General features: G+C 57.9%; 2 protein-coding genes across 2 annotated transcripts; both read right to left on the bottom strand.

Moving 5' to 3' along the window:
* Positions 1 to 435: 435 nt before the first annotated feature.
* CAMKV (CaM kinase like vesicle associated) lies at positions 436 to 10,899 on the bottom strand. The gene is made up of 12 exons (XM_060164028.1): positions 10,760 to 10,899; positions 3,453 to 3,561; positions 3,211 to 3,342; positions 2,954 to 3,028; positions 2,602 to 2,740; positions 2,338 to 2,458; positions 2,103 to 2,178; positions 1,868 to 2,004; positions 1,629 to 1,707; positions 1,305 to 1,392; positions 897 to 1,008; positions 436 to 794 (listed from the first exon to the last, which is right to left on the bottom strand). The coding sequence occupies exons 2-12, from the start codon at positions 3,545 to 3,547 to the stop codon at positions 436 to 438; spliced, it is 1,413 nt and encodes a 470-aa protein (XP_060020011.1). The 5' UTR covers positions 3,548 to 3,561; positions 10,760 to 10,899.
* A 3,129-nt stretch (positions 10,900 to 14,028) lies between these two features.
* LOC132528008 (uncharacterized) lies at positions 14,029 to 18,397 on the bottom strand. Its single transcript, XM_060164027.1, is given in 2 exon segments — positions 14,029 to 15,794; positions 15,796 to 18,397. Coding segments are annotated over 2 exon segments (3,732 nt in total). The 5' UTR covers positions 18,318 to 18,397; the 3' UTR covers positions 14,029 to 14,584.
* Between the last annotated feature and the right edge of the window lie 443 nt (positions 18,398 to 18,840).

Below are 18,840 nucleotides of genomic sequence, written 5' to 3'. Positions count from 1 at the left end.
ACAGGGCCTCGCTGGAGGACCAGCTCTCAGGGCAAGGCCACCCAATTTAGGGCCTGGGAGAGGATGGGACCTGCAGGGCCTGCCTGGGGGAATTGTGAGGCAAAAAGGGAAGGGGGAGGGGTGCAGGGACCTCCTGAGTATCCCTAGAGCAGCATCCCACAAGAAACAGAAACTGATGAAGCTAGCAAGACAGAAAAGCCACAAGGAATCCATGCAGGGGCTGGGGCTGGTCCTGCCTCTGGCCTGCCCACCACTCACACACATACACACAGGAGACGAAACTGCTCTCCTGTGGCCCCCAGACATGCCCCATGCTGGGAGGCAGGGGCAGGGGAGAGCGAGGGCATCATGCCAGTGACTCTCTGTACAGTGAGAAGCCCCTCGTCCACTCTCCCACCCTCCTGCCCATCCCCCGCCCCCCCACAGCCTGCCCACTCAGCTGGTCTCCTCCCTCCGAGACTCCTGGGCAGAGCCAGCAGCCTCTTCCCCTTTACTAGAGGGTGGAGCCTGGCCTGTTGCGCCCCCTGGGGCTGTGCTGTCCGGCTGGGCCAAAGCCGGCTCAGGGGTGGCAGCAGCCTTGGTGGCCAGTGTGGCACTGCTTTGGGTAGTGGGCATGGTGCTCTCTTCCACGGCTGGTGTGGCTCTCCCATCAGTGGCTGGAGTAACACTTCTGTCAGTGGCTGGGGTGACACTCCCATCAGTGGCTGGGGTGATGCTCCCATCAGTGGCTGGGGTGATGCTCCCATCAGTGGCTGGAGTGGCACTGCCATCTGTGGCTGGGGTGGCACTACGGTCTGCAGGGGCTACATTATCACTTTTCGTAACACCACCCACTGTGGCTGGGGTGGCACTGCCCCCAAGGGCTGGGGCAGCTCCACTTGCAGCTGTGGCCCCGCCTGCAGCCCCAGAGGTGGCAGTGTCTGTGGCTGGGGCAGACTGGGCTGCAGCCGTGCTGGACTGCTCCGGTGCCCTGAGCCGTTTCATGAGGGTGGTCACTCGGACAGCCTTCTGAAAGAAGGACAGTGGAGAGAGGCTCAGAGCGAGGCTTACAGAAGCTGGATCCATTCCTTTGTGAAGGCCAAACCCAGACCATTCCATCGTGCCCTGGCTGCCTCTGACCAACCCAGGGCCGGGGACCCAGCTGCTCAGCACACCTGCCTAAGGTAGTAGCAGTGGCTACAGCTACACCTGACGGTTGAAGAAAAGCCTGTGTGTGGCTGCAGGGGTGTGATGCAGGCAAGAAACTGTGGTGCCAGAAGGAGCACTTGGGATCAAGCCAGGAAAGGGAGCCATCCAAGCCTTACCTTCCACTTAGCCCTGGCAAAGTTCTTTTCAATCTGGGCACAGACACCATCCTTGATGTTCTTATCAGAAGCAGCATTGCCAGAAATCCTGGAAAGGGTGCAAGTGCGTCTGGATCTAAGGGGGTATGGCCTTCATGGAGACTGTGCCCAGCCCTTTCTTGTAAGACCCAAGGATTACCAGGCAGACCCTCTGGGTTGGCCTGAGCTCTGGGTGCCCCTTGAACCCCAATTTGAGGCCTCAAGGATAGAGGCTGCTAGGTGTGAGGAGGACAGAGGCCAAGGGACCCCTGGCCTCTCCTCCCATCCTCCCTGGGCCCTGCTCACCACTCATGGGAAATGGCCTCTTCCGCAGTGATCCGCTGGTCTTGCTCCACCTCCATCAGCCTTGTGACCAGGTCTTTGGCTGGGGACAAAGCCAGGGAGAGGCTAGGCTTGGGCACCCCATTTCACTGTCTAGAGGTGATGAATGGGCTCGGGGATAGGATCAGAGTCCAACAGAGAAGGCTGAGAGCAGTCCCCCATGCCAACCCTTCACTCTGCCCTCATGCTGGGCACCTCCTCACCCGCCTGCGAAATGTCATCCCAGTATGGAGAGTCAAACTCATAGTCGCCAGCCAGGATCTTGCGGAAGAGGTTCTTGTCGTGGTTCTCATAGTCATCTTCCTCCACCTCCTCATAGAAAGGTGGATTCCCTGAAAGCCTACACAGGGTCCCAAGGACAGGGTTACTCAGGAAGGCCATGGACACAGACCCCCACCCCACCTGGCTGCCAGGCTGTTTGCCGGCTTATCCACTCACAGGATGTACATGATGACTCCAATGGCCCAGCAGTCCACAGGGCGTCCATACCGCTGCCGGCCTACCACCTCTGGGGCTGCAAACAGTGTCCACCTGCTGGTCAATATCAGGCCTGGCCAGGCCTTGTACCACTCACACCCATTTGCTGGGATAGGGACTTCCTTCCCCCCCCACCCACCCAGAGCCACTCCTTGAAGGCTGTGTCCCACCCTGCCCCACCCCACTCCCTGCTTGCCCAGGTACTCGGGGGTCCCACAGGGCTCCTTGATGAGGCCATTCTCTAGCTTAGCCAGGTGAAAGTCGCTGATGACAATCTTTGAGTTCTTCAACCGGTTGTAGTAAACCAGGTTCTCCAGCTGCTCCAGCCAGGAATGGCATGTGGGTGGGCAGAGGAAGAGACCATGGAACCCTCAGAGGCTGGACCACGGCCCTGAGGTGCTGCCCACCCCAGCCCCAGGCCGGCTGCCAGCTGACCCTTTGACCTGATTGCTGGCCTCACCTTGAGGTTCCTGTGCACGATCTTGAGTGAGTGCAGGTAGGCCACCGCCTCCAGGACCTGCCGCACCACGTTGCTCGTGTCTCGCTCCGAGTAGTAGCCCTGGTCCAGGATCCAGTCAAACACCTCCCTCCCCGTGGCCCTGAGGGACACCAGCCCCTGAGCCCGGCGTGGGCAGGATCGGGGGTGGGGCAGGAGCACGTGGGCAGGCTGCCTACACCAGGCAGCTGGCTGGGCAAGGCACAGGGACCTGGGACCCCAAGGGTCCAGAAGGGGGGCCTTCCCTGGCTGCAGAGAGCAGAGCAGGTAAAGACCTGGGGGACTGAGGAATCCTGGAACCCAGACCCACACTCACAGCTCCAGGAAGATAAAGTACTCCTTGCGGGTCACAAACACATCCACCAGTTGTAGGATGTTGGGATGCTTCACCCTGGCAACAGAGAGAAGAGCCAATAGATAGGGCTGGGTGAACCCCTAAGAGAGGCTCTGGTCACCACTGTGAGCCACAGCAGACTAACTGGCCAGAGGCTGGTACTACTTGAGGCCTCCGGACCTCGAAGCCCTTCCCGGCTACCTCCCCTACCCCACCCCACCCCTGGGCCGCATACTCACATCTTGAGGATGCCTATCTCGTTCTTGGCTGCCTTCCGCACCTTGCGGCCATCCCGCTTCTGGAATTTCTTGCAGGTGTGCAGCTTGCCTGTTGTCTTGTCCTTGGCCCGAAAGATCTCACAGAACTCCTCACTGCAGCCAGCAGGCACTCCACTCAGCCCTGGCTTCAGCGTGGGCTGTACTCCGCTCCCCTTTCCCCAGCCCTTGCCCACCCACCCTTGCCCAACAGACCCGGCACTCACGTCTTGATGACCTGTCCCAAATCATATCTGTCAGTCACCTCCGATGGCTGGTTATAGTTCTTCTTGTCACCCAGAGTCACACACCCAAACGGCATTGCCGGGCTCTGAGCTGTGGGCAGGATGCGGTCTGGTTCAGCTGTACCACAGCCCACTTCTCCCCACAATGTAAAGGTTGCGTTTGGGAAACCCCAACCTGTCTCAGACCAAGTCAGAGGCAGAGTCTACACCAGGAAGGGCTAGAGGGTGATCAGGCTCAGATCCAGTGCCTGCTTTTCTGGCTGTACCTCCAACCACTCAGCTTGGCTGCCCGAACTACAACAAGCCCCTGCGCTTATGAAAAATATAGTAAACTGACATATCCGTGAATCACTTCGCATTATATACAATCTAAAGAAGATTTATCAAATGATTTATTTAAATTTCAGTAATTCCACAGATGAAAGGGGCTGTATCTACCCACCCATCAGAGAATCATCTCCACGAGTCTGAAGATGCCAAGTGTTGGCAAAGATGTGGAGAACACGAGCACTGCTGTTGGAGGGCAAGTCTCCCCTTTGCTAAACAGTTTGGTAAAACTACTGAAGTCGAACATATCCTGTGCACCAACAATTGCACTACTGACTATGTACATTTGTGCAGCAGGACACTGGTACAAGAGTGCTCATGGCTGCAATATTCAGAATTGCCCCAAACTGGAAACAGCCCACATATCCATCAAGAGCAAGATGTATTGTGGTAGAGTCAGTCACACAATGGAATATTGTTACAAAACAATGGAAATGAGGAGCTACAGCTCTACGCAAGCACATGGTCAATCTCACCAATACAGTGTTGAGTGAAAAAAATACCAAATACATATAGTGGGATTCTACTGATACAGAGTTCAAAACAGGCAGAACTAACCTATACTGTTTAAGGATACAGACATACTGGTAAAATTATAAAGAAACACTAAGAAATAAACACCATGAGTCTTTCTAAGAGAAACAAAGAGGTTGTGATTGGGGGCGGGGGGATTCTGGAGGACCTATTTCTGAACCTGAGAACCACCTGAGTCGTGGTTTAACAGGTGTTCAACTTTATAATAATTTGTAAAAATGTACATACACATATTGGGCACATTCCTAGATCTTATATTTCACAATAAAAAATGTTAATAAAAATTATGGCTATCCATACTGAAGAATACTTGATAGCTATTAAAAAGCATAAAATAGATCAAAATGTGCTACTGTAGGACAGTCTCTGAAAAAAAGCAGGGGACAGAATGGTGGGTAAAGCGCGCTACACTGGGAAAAAATTTTTAAAGTTTATATGCCTGTGTACACTCACAGACTCTTTTCTGGGAGAAAATAAGAGTTCTCTTTGGGGGAAAGAATTGGGTGTCAGAGGGGCAGATTTATACCAATTGTTTATTAATTTTCTGTTAGGATTTGTACTGTGATTACTTTTACTGATTTAATAAATACTGCAGGACTTCCCTGGTGGCGCAGTATATAAGACTCCACGCCCCCAGTGCAGGCGGCCTGGGTTTGATCCCTGGTCAGGGAACTAGATCCCACATGCATGCCGCAACTAAGAGTTCGCATGCCACAACTAAGGAGCCCGCCTGCCGCAACAAAGACCCGATGCAAATAAATAAATAAATAAATAAATAAATAAATAAATGTTGCTTGGGGATTCTTCAGAGGGAGAACTCCCATCTGGGTGGAGAAATGAGGAAAGGCTTTGAGGAAGAAGCAGCATTAGGGCTGGGCCTTAGAGGGAAAGGATTTGCCAGGAGGCAGGAAGGGGTAATGGTCCAGAAAAGCAAGACAAGCCTGCCTAGTGCCTCACTGCCAGGGCCCGCAGGAGACCTGGACCATCAGGTCCAGGGGAGAGGCCCCTGGCCAGGGGTGGCTATTCCAGGCACAAGGATGACCACATGCAGCTGACTCCAGTAGGTTCCAGGCACTCTGGCACCCGGAGCATGGCACCCCCCGGGTCTGCAACCCTGCCAGCCCAATCCTCACCTGAGGTGCTGAGTGAACTGGCTCCAGCACCCACAGGAAAAGGCACTCACGGTCCTTGCTCAGAGTTAAACTTCAGGAGGGGAATTGGTGACAGTGTCTGGACCTTTCCAGACCTGACCCAGAGTCAGCCTCCTTAATGCCTGGTTGGTGTGACACTGGGATGATAACACACTTCACGCTGAGGCTGCATTGAAACTGCTCTGCGGACTGTGCATAGTCTCCCTCCACCCCGATTAGCACTTGCTATGCTAAGGGGCTGGGCTGGGGCCTTGGCTACCTAGATGCCCCCCTACCTGAAGTGACTCATAGCCACAGGGTAGTGAAGGAGAGAGGAAGCTACCACCAGAGGAAGCAGCTTGGTCAGAGGGACTCTGCCAGCCAGGGTCAAAGGCCAGGACCCACACAAGCCCCCTGGTCAGCGCTGGCTGCTGCTTGTTTCCTCCCGGGCGGAGGCTACCCACTTCCTAGGGCACCCAGTCCTGAAAGTTCTCCCTCAAATTTGCCCTCTGCTTTAGGGAACAAATTCCATCCAGGTTCTTTGGACTCAGGGAACACAAACGCATTTCATCAGTGTGATTCAAGCTAGGGCTTAAGCCATCTTGTGAGGCACTGCAGAGGCAAACAAGAGAAGCTTTGAAGATCGTCCCTGACTGCGTATCTTTGCCGCCATTGTCACAGCCCTGCTCCTGCATCTGCCGGGAAGGAGCCTGTGGCTAGAATCCCACTCTCACAGCTGAGAGCAGAGGCATGGCCACCCACCACTGCCGGCCACCCATCTCTATGCCCAAACAATCCGGGGGAGGGGGCTTGCATCAGTCCCCTCATTGGTCTTATGTGCAGCGATTCCCTTCCCAGGCTGCAATCCAAGGGCCCTGTACTGGGTGGGAGGGTTGTACCTCAGCCTACAGGTCCCCCAGGAGGGCTGGGAGGGACCTGTGTCCCAGCTCTGCCGCTCTGCTTACACCATTCCCTCTGGCAGGAATGCCCTTCCCCCAAAGCCTCCCATCAGTATCCTATTTGTCACGGCAGAGTTATTTTTAACATTAAAAAAATCAGCAACTACCTAAACAACCAACAACAGGTGACTCGCCAGCTCAACTGTGTCCATCCAATGGCAGGAATTGTGGGCACTGGCAAGGGCACTGCCCATCCTGGCCTCTCTGTGGAGCAGCCTCCACATGAGCTAGGTGCTGAGACCAGGGCTAAATCTCTTCTTTCATTGTGATTTCTGACATTATAAGGCTATTTGTGCCACAGATTGGCTGCAACGATCCTGAAGCTCCAGGCTCAAAACCACCCTTCGCTGAGGTAACTTCCACAAACTCCACCTCCACCCACCCCACACCAAGAGCTCCCTGCTCAGCCGCATGGCGTGGGAGGTTTTGTACGTGCCTGTCCCTGATCTTGGCCCAGCTTTTGGCCGTGCACAGGCACTCGTACCCGCAGGGACCCAGGGCTGGTCATGGGGGTCTGTCTCCACCACGGAAATCCGGACCTCTGCTCAGTCACATCAGCCTGGAGCCATGTCCTGAAGCCTCATGGCAGGGGCAGGGACAGATCTGTCTCCTCCCTCCCACAGCGGCCCTGATCTCAGCCAGTCACTGCCTCTCCTCACTAACCTAACTGCACTCACTTGCCTCCACCCGCAACCTGGCCCCAGGGCAAAGAGAGGAGAAAAGGGGGCCCTGCTTCAGATTAGCATCTTGGTCCCCTCCACCCCCACCCACTCTACCATCTGCTACCCACTGCTGCTGCCTAGGAGGCTGCCGGTATGCGTACCAAGCCCCTGGCACCTGCTTGCAACAAGGGGGCCCTGGCCCCAAAGCAGGGAGGAGAAACTGAGGGACGGCTTCAAGAACAGTAGAAGGCCAGGCAGAAAGAGGGCGTGCATTTCTAACCCCCATGGCCTGGACAGCCCAGACTCAACATCCAACAATAGAGGGCTTCCCCCGCAACGACAAGTGACCTGGGCTCGGCCTTAAGTCCACACTGGGACATGGGAGGGCACAGAGGTCCCATAGCTGCTGTTTCCCTAAAGACGTGGTTCCTTCCATTCTCTGCAGAGAAACTGACTGGTGTGCACAGGGGGCGGTCCAAAGGGAGCTTGGGGGAAGTGCAGAGCCTGGGGGAGCCTCTAAGGGAGCCTGAGGGCCAAGCATTCCCTAGCTACTGCCTGCTCCTCAGGTCTGGCCCCTCAGGCAATGCTGATGGAGCCTCTGCCTTGGTAATAAAGGGTCCCCTAGGGACCCTACTGTAGCCTAAGACAAGTCTGGCCCAGGGGAGGCCCGAATAGGACAGAGGCCAGCTCCAGAGGCCCAGGGGTCCCACAGAGAGTCCTGGCCCCTCCTCTACTGGGGTCAGCCTGATTCAAGCCCCACATTTCGTAGCCATAAACAGGAGTTACCTGGCACCCTGGTCCTCTGCCATGTGGGGCTTCAGACCTTGCAGTAAAACTAGGGAGGCCAGGGGGGGCCCAGGAGGCCTCCAGCTGCCTCCCAACAACTGTGGGCAACACCTCCCAATTTAGTGGCAGCTGTGAACACCAGCCTGCAGGCAACCCCTCCCCTTCCCTGCTCTCCTCTCTCAGGGACTGGAGCTGGGTTTCCTGCTGTAATAGACATGCCTAGGCCCAAGCTCTGCCCAGCCTGCCGCAGAGACCTCACCCACAGGATGCAGGACCAGCAGAAATAGAGACCTCACTCTCAGGTCTGTGTCAGGAGGCAGAGTCAAGTTTCTCGCCCACTATCCAACTGCTCTAGGTAACTGGGCAGGGGGCTGCCCTGGCTGGGCCTCAGGCTCTAGCTAAATCATGGTCCGTAGTTCCTGCTGCTGACTCTCTCCCATCTAATGAGGGCGCAGGCAGAGGGCGGGGGTGCTCTCCAGTCTCAGGGGTGGGCATAGGATCAGGTGCTGCCTCCAGAAAGTTCAGCCTTCAATAAGCAGGCAGAGCCGAGAGCCAGCTGGCCCCTTCCAGGCACCTGGGGTCCCGGTCTTTGAGCCCCTGAAGGAAAATTCACTGGGGGCCCTGCTTCCCTGTGAGCGGAGGAGGGGAAATTCAGGGAAGGCCCCAGAGTAAAGGGTTGCTATGGTGATGGAAGTTTTTTAAAAAGGAGAGGGGAGGGGAGGGGAGAGGAGAGGTGTTATTCAAATTCTCCAAGAATTCCCTGAGACTTTGGCCTGATTCCTTCCCCATGGGTTCTGTGACCCTGGTCCCCATCAAGGAAAGGGAGGTGGGGAACTGAGAGACTTTAGAAAAGAGAGGGGCAGGGACACAGAGAGACAAAGGCAGAACCTGTGATGGAAGGGGAGTAAAGAATTGACACAGTAAAAAGGATGCAGGCACAAGGACACAGGAGGGAAGGTGGGCAGGGGGTTTCAAAGGGGCCTGTGGATGCCCAGCAGAGCCCTAAGGCCTCCATGACCATGTGCTCTGCACACCTGGACCAGGAGCTGCCCCTGATGCCAGGACCTCTGAGACTGACCCCTCCTGTATTCCCCTAGACATGCACTGAACTTGGTGTGGGACAGCCGTAGCTCTGGGAAAGAGGCCAGCTGTTGCGGTCCCCTCAGAACAGTTCCTCAGCCTCTCTCCCTGTCATCACAGCAGCTTAGGTGAGGAAGGTCCAACATGTTGAAGGCACAGGCTTGGGGGATGGAAATGAAGCTTGGAGACCTGGCTGCTTCCCTTTACAGCCCCTCCTCTCAGCTGACCCAGCTCTGCCTAGACTCCCCAGCCACCCCCACCCCCATCTGCTGTCCTCTAGAGGCCTTGGGTCCCCAGGGCCTCTCTTGCAGCTCAGCCTAATTCCCTGCCACCACCGCCCCCCTCCCTGATAGTGGATCCTGTCTGAGGGCCAGAAACAGCACCCCAAGCAACCTAGAAACAGGATAACAACTGCACAGCATCCCTCCACTATGCCTCAGTTTCCCTGGATGGATATCACTGACTCTGTAGTCTTCTCCCAGGGCAAGGACTGCCCACCTGCCAGGACAAGGGCTGGAGAGGAGGGCCAAAAGCTGATATGGGAAAGGCAGCCTATGGCACCTGGGGGCCCACACCAAATGCTGTAAAAGAAAGGGAGAGAGACCTCTTCTCCACCACAGGGCCCAGCGCCTGACACCGAGGGGAGTAGAGTCACCAATTGCCCAGCTGAGGAAACTGGGGCCCAGCAGGTGCCTAAAGCTGGCAGGAATCAACTGGGAGTTGGGGGGGCAGGAAGGGCACCAGGTCTCCACGCGCGGTCCTGGGCTGGGGTGGGGGGGTGTTGCTCAAAGCCTGGGCCTTGGAGGAGGGTGGCAGGACAGGGGCTGGACTGCTGCAGACTGAGCTTTTGGTGAGGGACAGAGAGCCCTGCTCCCTGGGAGGGAACCTGGTGAAGCAGGCTCTGCCTAGCGGTGCGGACAAAAGCAGTTTGGCAGAGCTATGGGGGGCTGGGAGAGCCTAGGGTCTCTGCCAGACACTACAGCCTGGGGAAAGCAGAAACTCACTCGCTCATTGTTCACCCTGCCAGCCGGGGGCCCTGCTCCCCACCGTGCTGCCACCCTGACCCCCTTCCCCAGTGCTGCTGACTCGCCCCCGCTGGCACAGCAACACACATGCGGGAGGCACACGTGTGAGCACCCAGCCCCGCACCTCCCAGCAGAAACATGTGCGTCCCCCAGCCCCACCGCGCAGCGCTGGGTCGGTGTCCTGGACCCCCGGCGGGCCCTCGAGTTCAGGCTTGGAAGATGGATCTTGGCTAGGGGGCTGCTGGTCCCCAAGAGCTTGAGCCTCCTCCCCCACCCCGCGGCAGCCCCGCCCAGCCCCCTTCAGGTTGTCGCCCATAAAGAACTCTCGTTGTCATGGAAATTAGTGACTGCTTAGCGGGAGGGAGGGGGCCCGGGGGCAGTTGGGAGGGGCCGGAGGCAGCTCTGGGAGTCCAGAGGTACAGCTGAGCCCTCGGCCCCTACCCCCACGGGGCACCACGAATGTTGGAGGGTTAATGTTCCCACAATTAGGAGCCCAGCGAGACGGAGGTGGGATGGGCGACAAGGAGGGGAGATTGGCCTGGACTTGAGTCTCAGAGGCTTCCCTTGGGACCCCCGACCCGTCTGAGGCGATGGGGAACTTTAGCCCAACCCCGCACGCCGAGCCCTGGATCTGCAGAGCCCGCGTGCTCTGCCCCCGCCGGGACCCCAAGCCCTTGCAGCGCCCCGGCGCACTCGGCTACCCGAACCTCGAGCCAGAGACTCAATCCCCTAAGACCCCACAACGTACGTTCCGGGGGCGCCACCCCCTCCCGGGTCACCCCGCACCTGCAGCGCTGGTCGGTCACAGGGAGGAAGCGATCGCGGGTTCAGTGGGGCGCCGAGGGCTCCGGGGGCGGCGGGCAGAATCCGCTCCGGGCACGCGGGGCAGACGCGGCGCCAGCTGCAGCCACTTCGGCTCGCGAACCTCCAGCATCTCCCGCCGCTCGCCGCCCCGGATTCGCACCCCGGGCCGGGGGCGGGCTGGGGGCGGGGCCTCCCTCAGCCGGCTCCGCCCCGACCCTGGAGGAGCCTGAGCCCGGAATCTCACTCGAAGGAGGGCTGAGGATGGGGTGGCAGCAGAGAAGGTGAGCACTGGCCTTCCCGGCCCCGGCCAGGCTTTCAAAGGCTCCCTTAGGCCCTTGGACTGACCGGGCAACAAGGACCGGAGGGGCCTTCCTATGCCCATTGTAGAGGGTGCGGAGTAGAAGGTGTGGGGAAAGCCTGAGTCCTGGAGCTGCACAGGAGTGTCTTGGCAGGTAGTAGTCCCCAGGGGACTGGCGTTCTGCCCAGCTCCCAAAACCTGACCCAAAGAGCGGAACCCACTTAGAACCAAGTGGGCAGTTGCTAGGGCAAGCTGTGCTACAGACAGGCCTCCCCTAGCTAGTAAACACACCGGGGTGTGTGTGTGCAAGTGAGGGCTCCAGACCTTGGTGGCAGAGTCTTCTACCCATCCTCCCCTCCCCTCCTGCAAGGTCCCATCCAGGGTGGCTGGCTCAGCCTGCCCCCTCCTGTGTGGCACTGAATTTCTCAAGCTCTAAAAGTTACCTATGACATGGCATAGACTCTGCTTTCTTGACAGTTTAATCACCCTCGAACCCTTCCTGAACAGCATCACTACTGGTGGCCTGGGCTGGGATATGGGGATACAAGAGAACTACAGCACCATGGTGCCCCACCAGACATGGCCCCTGACTGGAGGAGGCTGAGAACTGCCGGGAAGAGCCTCTGAAGGAAGTCCTTGGCCATTTCTCTGTCCCTTGTCACAGAGGCACATGGACCAAATGCTTGCCCCGCCCCACCACAAGCCTTGAGGCCAGTATCTGAAGGCCAGACTTAGGCTTCTCTGTGCCTGAAACTGGGCTCCACCCAACCAGAACCCTCTCAGTGAGCCTTCTGACCCCATCCTGGGTGGGGTCATCTCCAAACCCCTGGCCATGTTGAGTGAGTCTCTCCTGGATGGTTCCCCACAGCTGCTGACAGGAGTGACTGCCCAAGTGAGGAAGTTGGAGCTTATGCTGGGACTGGAAGTCTAGCCTGGGAAATGACTGCTCGAACAGGACCCCTCGATATCTTTCTCCAGAGGGGGTGTCGAGGAGCCCTTCACATCCTTCCCTGGTTTGGTCATTGCTTCCAGGCCAGGTGGGTGTCACCTCTGGGCTCCCTGGGCTCTGGGTGGTCTCATTCATGGCACCAACTCCACCACTGGGTAGGAATCTCCAGGTAAGCTGGGCATCTGCAGGGCAGAGCTCTGAGTCTCATCTCAGTATGCTAAGTTCATGTCTGCAGAATTAATGAATGGCCTGGCACTCAGTCTTTCCTGCTGTCTGCCCACTGTCATTGAAACAATGGTTCCCTGTGTTGTATGGTGCATCTGATCCTTGGCTTGCTGACCCCACACGTGGTACACACATTTTCTGCCTTTCCTGAAGATCATGGCTATCCAGGCACAGAAAAGCTGGGCCAAGGAGAAGCTGGAATGTGGGGGATTTAGAGGCAGGGGAAGAGGTGGCTCGCTAGAGCCCTGCCTGCTGCTGGCAGTGCTCCACGTCTTCTTGGTCCCGTGCACACTCCATGTGCCTGTGGGTGAGCACGTGGCAGGGTGTATGTGCACACGTGTGATTATGTCTGTGTGTGTGTGCTCTTATGCCAAAGGAGATGGCAACAGCACAGTGTGTGCAGCGGTGCCCAGGGGCACATGTGTTTGCATTCTGTGTCCACCCAGGCATGCTTGCTTGCATGTGCACATGGACGCTGTAGCTAGCTAGTCCCTAGAGCCACTGGTCCTCTTCCTACCTGGCACAGGCCTCAGGATCGTGGGGGCTGACTTACAGTGTGAAAGCTGGACATGGGAAGAGGGTGGACCATGGACCATGCCCAGGGGTGGGTGGGGGCTGTGATGACCTTATATCATTGGCCATTTATAGTCTCTCCACGAAGGGCAGCCCCTCACTCTCAGGTGTGTGTGGGGATAGCCAGGTCTTTGCCCTTTGTGGAGAGGACAACCTAAGACGAGAACCCAGGGTTGGGACAGGGGCATGGCTTGTCCCTCAGCTCCCAGCCAGAGGGGCACCAGCAGGGTAGGGCTTCAGTGTCTTTTTTTTTTAAAGAATTTATTTATTTATTTTGGCTGCGTTGGGTCTTCATTGCTGCAGGTGGGCTTTCTCTAGTTGCGGCGAGCAGGGGCTACTCTTTGTTGCGGTGCATGTGCTTCTTGTTGCGGTGGCTTCTCTTGTTGCAGAGCACGGGCTCTAGAGCGCAGGCTCAGTAGTTGTGGCACATGGGCTTATTGGCTCCGTGGCATGTGGGATCTTCCCAGACCAGGTATCGAATCCGTGTCCCCTGCATTGGCAGGCGGATTTTAACCACTGCACCACCAGGGAAGTCCTGGCTTCAGTGTCTTGGCTTCAACCTCCAGCTGCCCTCCAGGCAGGAAGTAGCAACACCAGGTGAATTCTTCTTCTCAGCTCTTCCAGGCCATGGAAGACATGGACCTTTATTCCTACCCCCACTATTCAGAGCCAGACAAGGTCAGGGGCCGTGGCTTCTAGCCACTCCCCTGGCCAGAGGGACAGCGGGAGGCCCTTTAAAACAGAGTGGAGTTTGGGACAAGAGCAGGGCAGTTGGCACTGGCATTGCCCCATAGCCTCTATGAAGATCTCCTGACGAGGCCTTTACCCTGGCCACCCTGTGGGCAGAGGCTGCCCATCTTGGGAGGCACAGGAGGCGAAGAGAGCCCAAAGTTGACAGTTCTGGCTCCCACCAAAACTAGATAGTCAGAGAGGCAGGATAAGGTGTGAGTCTCCACGTCCTCAGAGACTACAAAGCAGGCCAGAGCCTCATCCCCCAGCTCAGGTTGTATCTCCCACCCAGGATTCAGGATTTATCAGCCCCCCACCCTGATTTCCTGCCCCAGGGAACCAAAGGCCAGCACTCCTATACCTTCATATTCTGACTGGCTGACAGAAGCACCTGCCAAACCAGCATAGAGCTCCAGCCAAGGTTCTGACTTTAGGAGGTATCTGCATTATCAGGCCAGCTCCCCCAGGAAGCCCAGACTCTGACAGGGACCCTCCTTGGGGGTAACAAGTGCTCCAGGGCCCCAGCCATCTGTAGAATTGTTTGGCTGTTGTCAATGTTGCTGGCCTCAGCGCCCCGTAGAGGGCCCAACATGGGAGAAGGCAAGCAGTCTTTTCCTCTGGAGCTAGGGGAGGGGGCTGCCCGCCCCCATGACTCACTCCAGGCTGTGTGGGTTATTACATTATGTTTGAAATTGCCATGGCAACGAGCTGGCAATCAAGGGTAATTGAGCTTGTCGCCAGGGCAACAGGGCAAAACCCACAGCTGCCACTCTCTGTGGTTGCCCTTGGGGTGCAATAAAGGTCAGGCTAGACCAGGGCCAATGTCAGCTGTGGGGCTGTGGGGCTCTCTGGAAAGGATAGGATTGCCAAGGCCCATGGAATTCCAGTGTGTAGAGGCAGGGTATGCCTTGGCAGTGCCAAGGGCCCCATCTCTGACCACATGCCTGGATCCCTGCCCTTCCCTCCACCACCCTGTGCCTAAAATATGCCACAGTGGTCAAAAGAAGCAGAACCAGAAAGAACTTTTATGTGCTCACAGATGGTACTTATAGATGGCCCATGGGCCCTCCTCCTCGTACTCACGGTGGCTGAGCTACAGGCTCTGGAAGGAGTCCCGGGACGCCATGATGGAGCCTCCAAGCCAAGCAGCAGCAGCACGGTGCAGAGAGCCCAGCACAGTGGCACCGGGGCCCAGCTCCTGTCTCAGGCACTCAGGAAAGCCACTCAACAGGGTGCCGCCACCGTCCAGCACCACACTGGCCAGCAGCTGCTCCTGCTGCTTGGCCTCCAGCCGGCTGATACTTAGGAGGGCTAGTTGTGGAAGGCCTGGCTGATTGAGGCCTAGAATATTGGGCTGGAAGAGGGCCTCGGGGCAGCAGAAGCACTCAGAGCCCAGTGTGATAACCTGCTTGTCTGCAAGCAAAAAGTCCACCCGGGCCAGGGCCTGGGCACGGGCCATCTCAGCTGTCATGTCCATGGGCACATAGCAGCAGGCCTCTTCAATCTGGTTGACCAGCCATGCCTTGAACAGTGACTGGCCACCTGCCGGCAACAGCTGAGCCAGGTATTCAGTGAGGTCAGCACCCGCCACATCCAGCCGGTAGGTGTCAAGTGGGGCCAGATCCCCGGTGATGATGGGTGCCACGGAGGAGGTGCCATGGCCACTGCCCAGCACCAGCCCAGTGGTCCGCCCGTAAGCATAGAGTGCCAGCAGGGCCTGATGCACTGTCTGCATGGCTGGCACATGGAAATGCTCAAAGAGTATTTCAGCCACCTTTTCTCGGTTCGTGCATGGTGATGTGGGTGAGTCCGCCACAAGCACAGCCAGCTCCTCGGGCTGCACACCCAGCCTGCAATAGAACAGGTGCTGCCACAGCACCTCCAGTGCATCCCAGTCAGAGACCACTCCTCGATTCAGCACCGTGTAGGAACCCTCTCGGTTCTCAGGCACTGCGTACCTGGGCTGGCCGTGGACTGGATGCTGGAGCAGCTGGATGCGTGAGCGCAGCACACTGAGGACGTGGTCCTCTCCAGCCAGTCCACATTTGGTGAAGCCTGTGCCTGTGTCGATCACCACAGATGCCATGTCCTGGTAGGGGTCCCGTGAATGGCGGCAGAGCACTGGGGACCGTACTGGCAGAACATCCATGGTGGGCACCAGCTCATAGCAGGCCCCTCGGAGAAGGCCAAGCTGCGCAACCACTGGCGAGTGTGTAATGTCCTCAGCTGTCAGCTTGAACCGGGGGCGTGGGCAAGACCTTGCAGCCAGGACCAGGTGTGGTGAATGTGAGCAGGGAAGGCTGCTCCTCCCGCTCCCTGGGGCAGCTGCCAGCTTGCCAGGATGAGAGCCGATGTGAGCTGAAGCTTTGACCAGCACTGACACCAACATTTTCTCTGCTTACATAGACACAGGTCTCCTCAGGGGCTGGGGTCACCCGAAGTACCCCCACATGGGTAGGCGGGCCCAATGGCTCACCTTCCTGGCACAGGGTGGAGGCCTGACCAGGGTCCCTAGTGGTGGGGGGACCTCTTGAGAGAGTGGGCTTATTGGAGATGGGGGGTTCTTGGGAAAAGGGAGGCTGCCTAGTGAGAGAAAGCTGCCTGGCAATAGGGGCTCCAGTGAGAGGGGCCCGACCAGGAAGTGGGGGCTGCTTGGTGGAGGGGGCCTGCTCAGCTAGGGGTGGCTATCCAGAAAGGTGGGTCTGCCTGGGAAGGGGACGCTGCTCTGCAGAGGGAGGCTGACCGGCCGAAGGGGGCTGCCGGGAAAGGGGATGCTGCTCAGCTAGTGGGGGCTGACCACAGAGTGGGGTGTGCCCAGCACCTTTGACCTGAGGGCTGTCAGGGTGAGCAATAACGACCTCTTTCTGATTGTGGTTGCCTACATCCTCCTGGAGCAGGGGTCTGGGCACCTGCTGGTTTTTGGCTGGTGGTACAGGCTCTGGGGTCAGCTCTGAGTTCATCCACTGCAGTTTCTTGGCCTGGACCATAGAGGTGTCCTGCATCCTGGAGGCATCCTGCATCCAGATGGTGTGACTAGTTTCGGTTTTTTCAGCGTCAGGTTTGGACCAGCCAGGATCATAGGCATGGCTCAGTATCCTCTCTCCAAATTGGAGGGGCATACCCAGTGGAACATGCCCAGTGAGCATCCCCATCCTGATGGGTGTCTCAGTACCAGGGGAGCCTCGTGACTCCAGGTTGAGCCTGGCCTCTTTGGGAACCAGGGCCACCTCTCGGTAGCTTCCAGATGAAAGGCTGGAGGGCACAGGGCTGGACACCATGGGTGTGGTGGACCAGAAGCTAGAGCCATCACTGTCAGGGGAGAAGATGGGCATGGTCAATGGCCGGGTGGACAACGTATTTTCAGAGGCACAGATGGATGGGTGGCTGGGCATGAGGCCCACCAGCACTGCCCTTGAGCCCATGGGGTCATGGCACAGCAGCCCCGTTCTGGTGTTGCCCGTGGCCATATCAAACACCAGCACACGGTCTTCCACAGCATCCCGGAGCTGGCAGGTAGGGGCACTGGAGGGGGGTATCTGCATGGCTTCCTTGGGAGGCTGTACTGTGGGGGAGTTGTGGCAGGTTACTTGGTAGGCAGACGGCGGCACATTGGAGCAGGTGTTGCTGCAAGCATTGAGGGGCTGCTGACCTGGCTGAGAGCTGCAGATCTCCTGGTTACCCCGCTTGGACTTGGGGGTTTCTGGAGGCCCTGAGCCCGGTTTGGGGCTGCCTGGCCTGGAGGTACAGACCATGGGTTTCTCCACTTGGTTCTCAGGCTGCCTTGGTAACACCGGCCTTTGGTCAACCTCGAGCTCCTGGGCCTGGTCTGGGGACTCTTTTGGAGTGCGTGCTGGGGTGGCAGGCTCATCCTGAGAATGGAAATTCACTTTGTCCTGGCAGGATGTGACCCCTTTGGGAGACTCCAACTGGATAGACCATTGGTTGCCACATTTCCTGGGCAAGAGGTCTTGGGACAGGCCCTTGGTGATGGCATTGGTATCCATCAGGTGGTCAAGGTTGCAGGTGTAAGATTCAACTGCTGCTGACATTGAGATTGTATCCAGAGCTGGAGTATTTGCCTGAGTTGGAGTTGGAGTTGGAGGAGCCTGAGCCGAACATGGGCACTGGCCCTGGCCCTGAGCTTGGGCCGGAGCCAGAAGAGGACCTTGGGCTGCAGCTGAGCCATCCTCCCCTGAAAGAAAATACGGTAGCCACCGGCTCTTCCTAATGCCCAATGGGGCTATCTGTTTGGGGCTGCAGGGGCCTTTGCCCCAGCCTACCAGGACTTTAGCTGGAGCCTTGCCCTCCCCCGCCATCTGCACCTGAAGCCGGGAACAGCAGAGTCCGAGCTGGGCCACATCACTGGTGCGGTCACCGTGCCTGCACACCGGTAGGGCCAGGGTCCTGTTCTCTGTGACGAGATGTGTTTGGGCTCCCACGATAGAGCCTGGAAACGAGCTAGTGGAGGAGAGTCTCAGGGAATCCTCAGAGGCCCGCTCACAGCCACATTGGGAGCTAACCTCAGCAGGGTCCCAGAGTTGCTGGTGACTGGGCTCGTGTGTATGGGCCTGGGAGGCTGAGCCATAGGACCCATCAAGGATGGCCTCGGTGGACAGTGACAACCCCTGCCTCAAGTATACAGATCCTGAGCTTATCCATGGTCCCTGGGACCCTCTAGGGCCACCGCCCAGCTGCTGGCTGCCAGCTGAGGGGTGGCCCTGGGAGCCCGATGGATCAGGGCCCCCCACTTTCTTGGTGACTTCCATAGTCCTGCTCCATGCCCTAGGTGCCCTGCCCCCACTTCGTTGCCATGTGTGGCAACCCCACACATCACAGCCCCCAGTGACCTGGGGGAGGGTGAGAGAGTGTGGGAAACCAGGGGCCCCACCCCCCTGAGGAATGGGGGCCTGCCCAGGGAATCTTGAGAGGTAGAAAGGCCAAGGGACCCCAGTGAATTCTGCCAACCCTAGACTGGCCTCCTCTCTCCTTGCCAGCCAGGTGGCCACTCTGCCCAGGCCAGCCCTAGAGGGAGGGCAGTGCTCCTAGAGGCGAGAGCGTGTATAAGGCCAAGGGAAAAAGGTAGGCAGGGGAGATACTGAGGAAGCCCCTGGGTTCCCAGTTTACCTCAGATGCCAGACTTGGCTCTTTCTCCCCATTTCCCACGTGGCAACTTGAGACGTAAGCCCTGACCCAGGGATGCAGTTCCAAGTGTGTGACCCGAGGCCCCTGTGGGGGGCAAAGCCCCTTCACCACTCAGTCCTGCGAGGCAGAAGTGGGTGAGGGGCCCAG

The sequence above is a fragment of the Lagenorhynchus albirostris genome, chromosome 10, assembly GCF_949774975.1.
Source record: "Lagenorhynchus albirostris chromosome 10, mLagAlb1.1, whole genome shotgun sequence".
Lineage (NCBI taxonomy): Eukaryota > Metazoa > Chordata > Mammalia > Artiodactyla > Delphinidae > Lagenorhynchus > Lagenorhynchus albirostris.
Note: the sequence above shows the minus strand (reverse complement) of the source record. Positions and strands in the feature narration are given on the sequence as shown.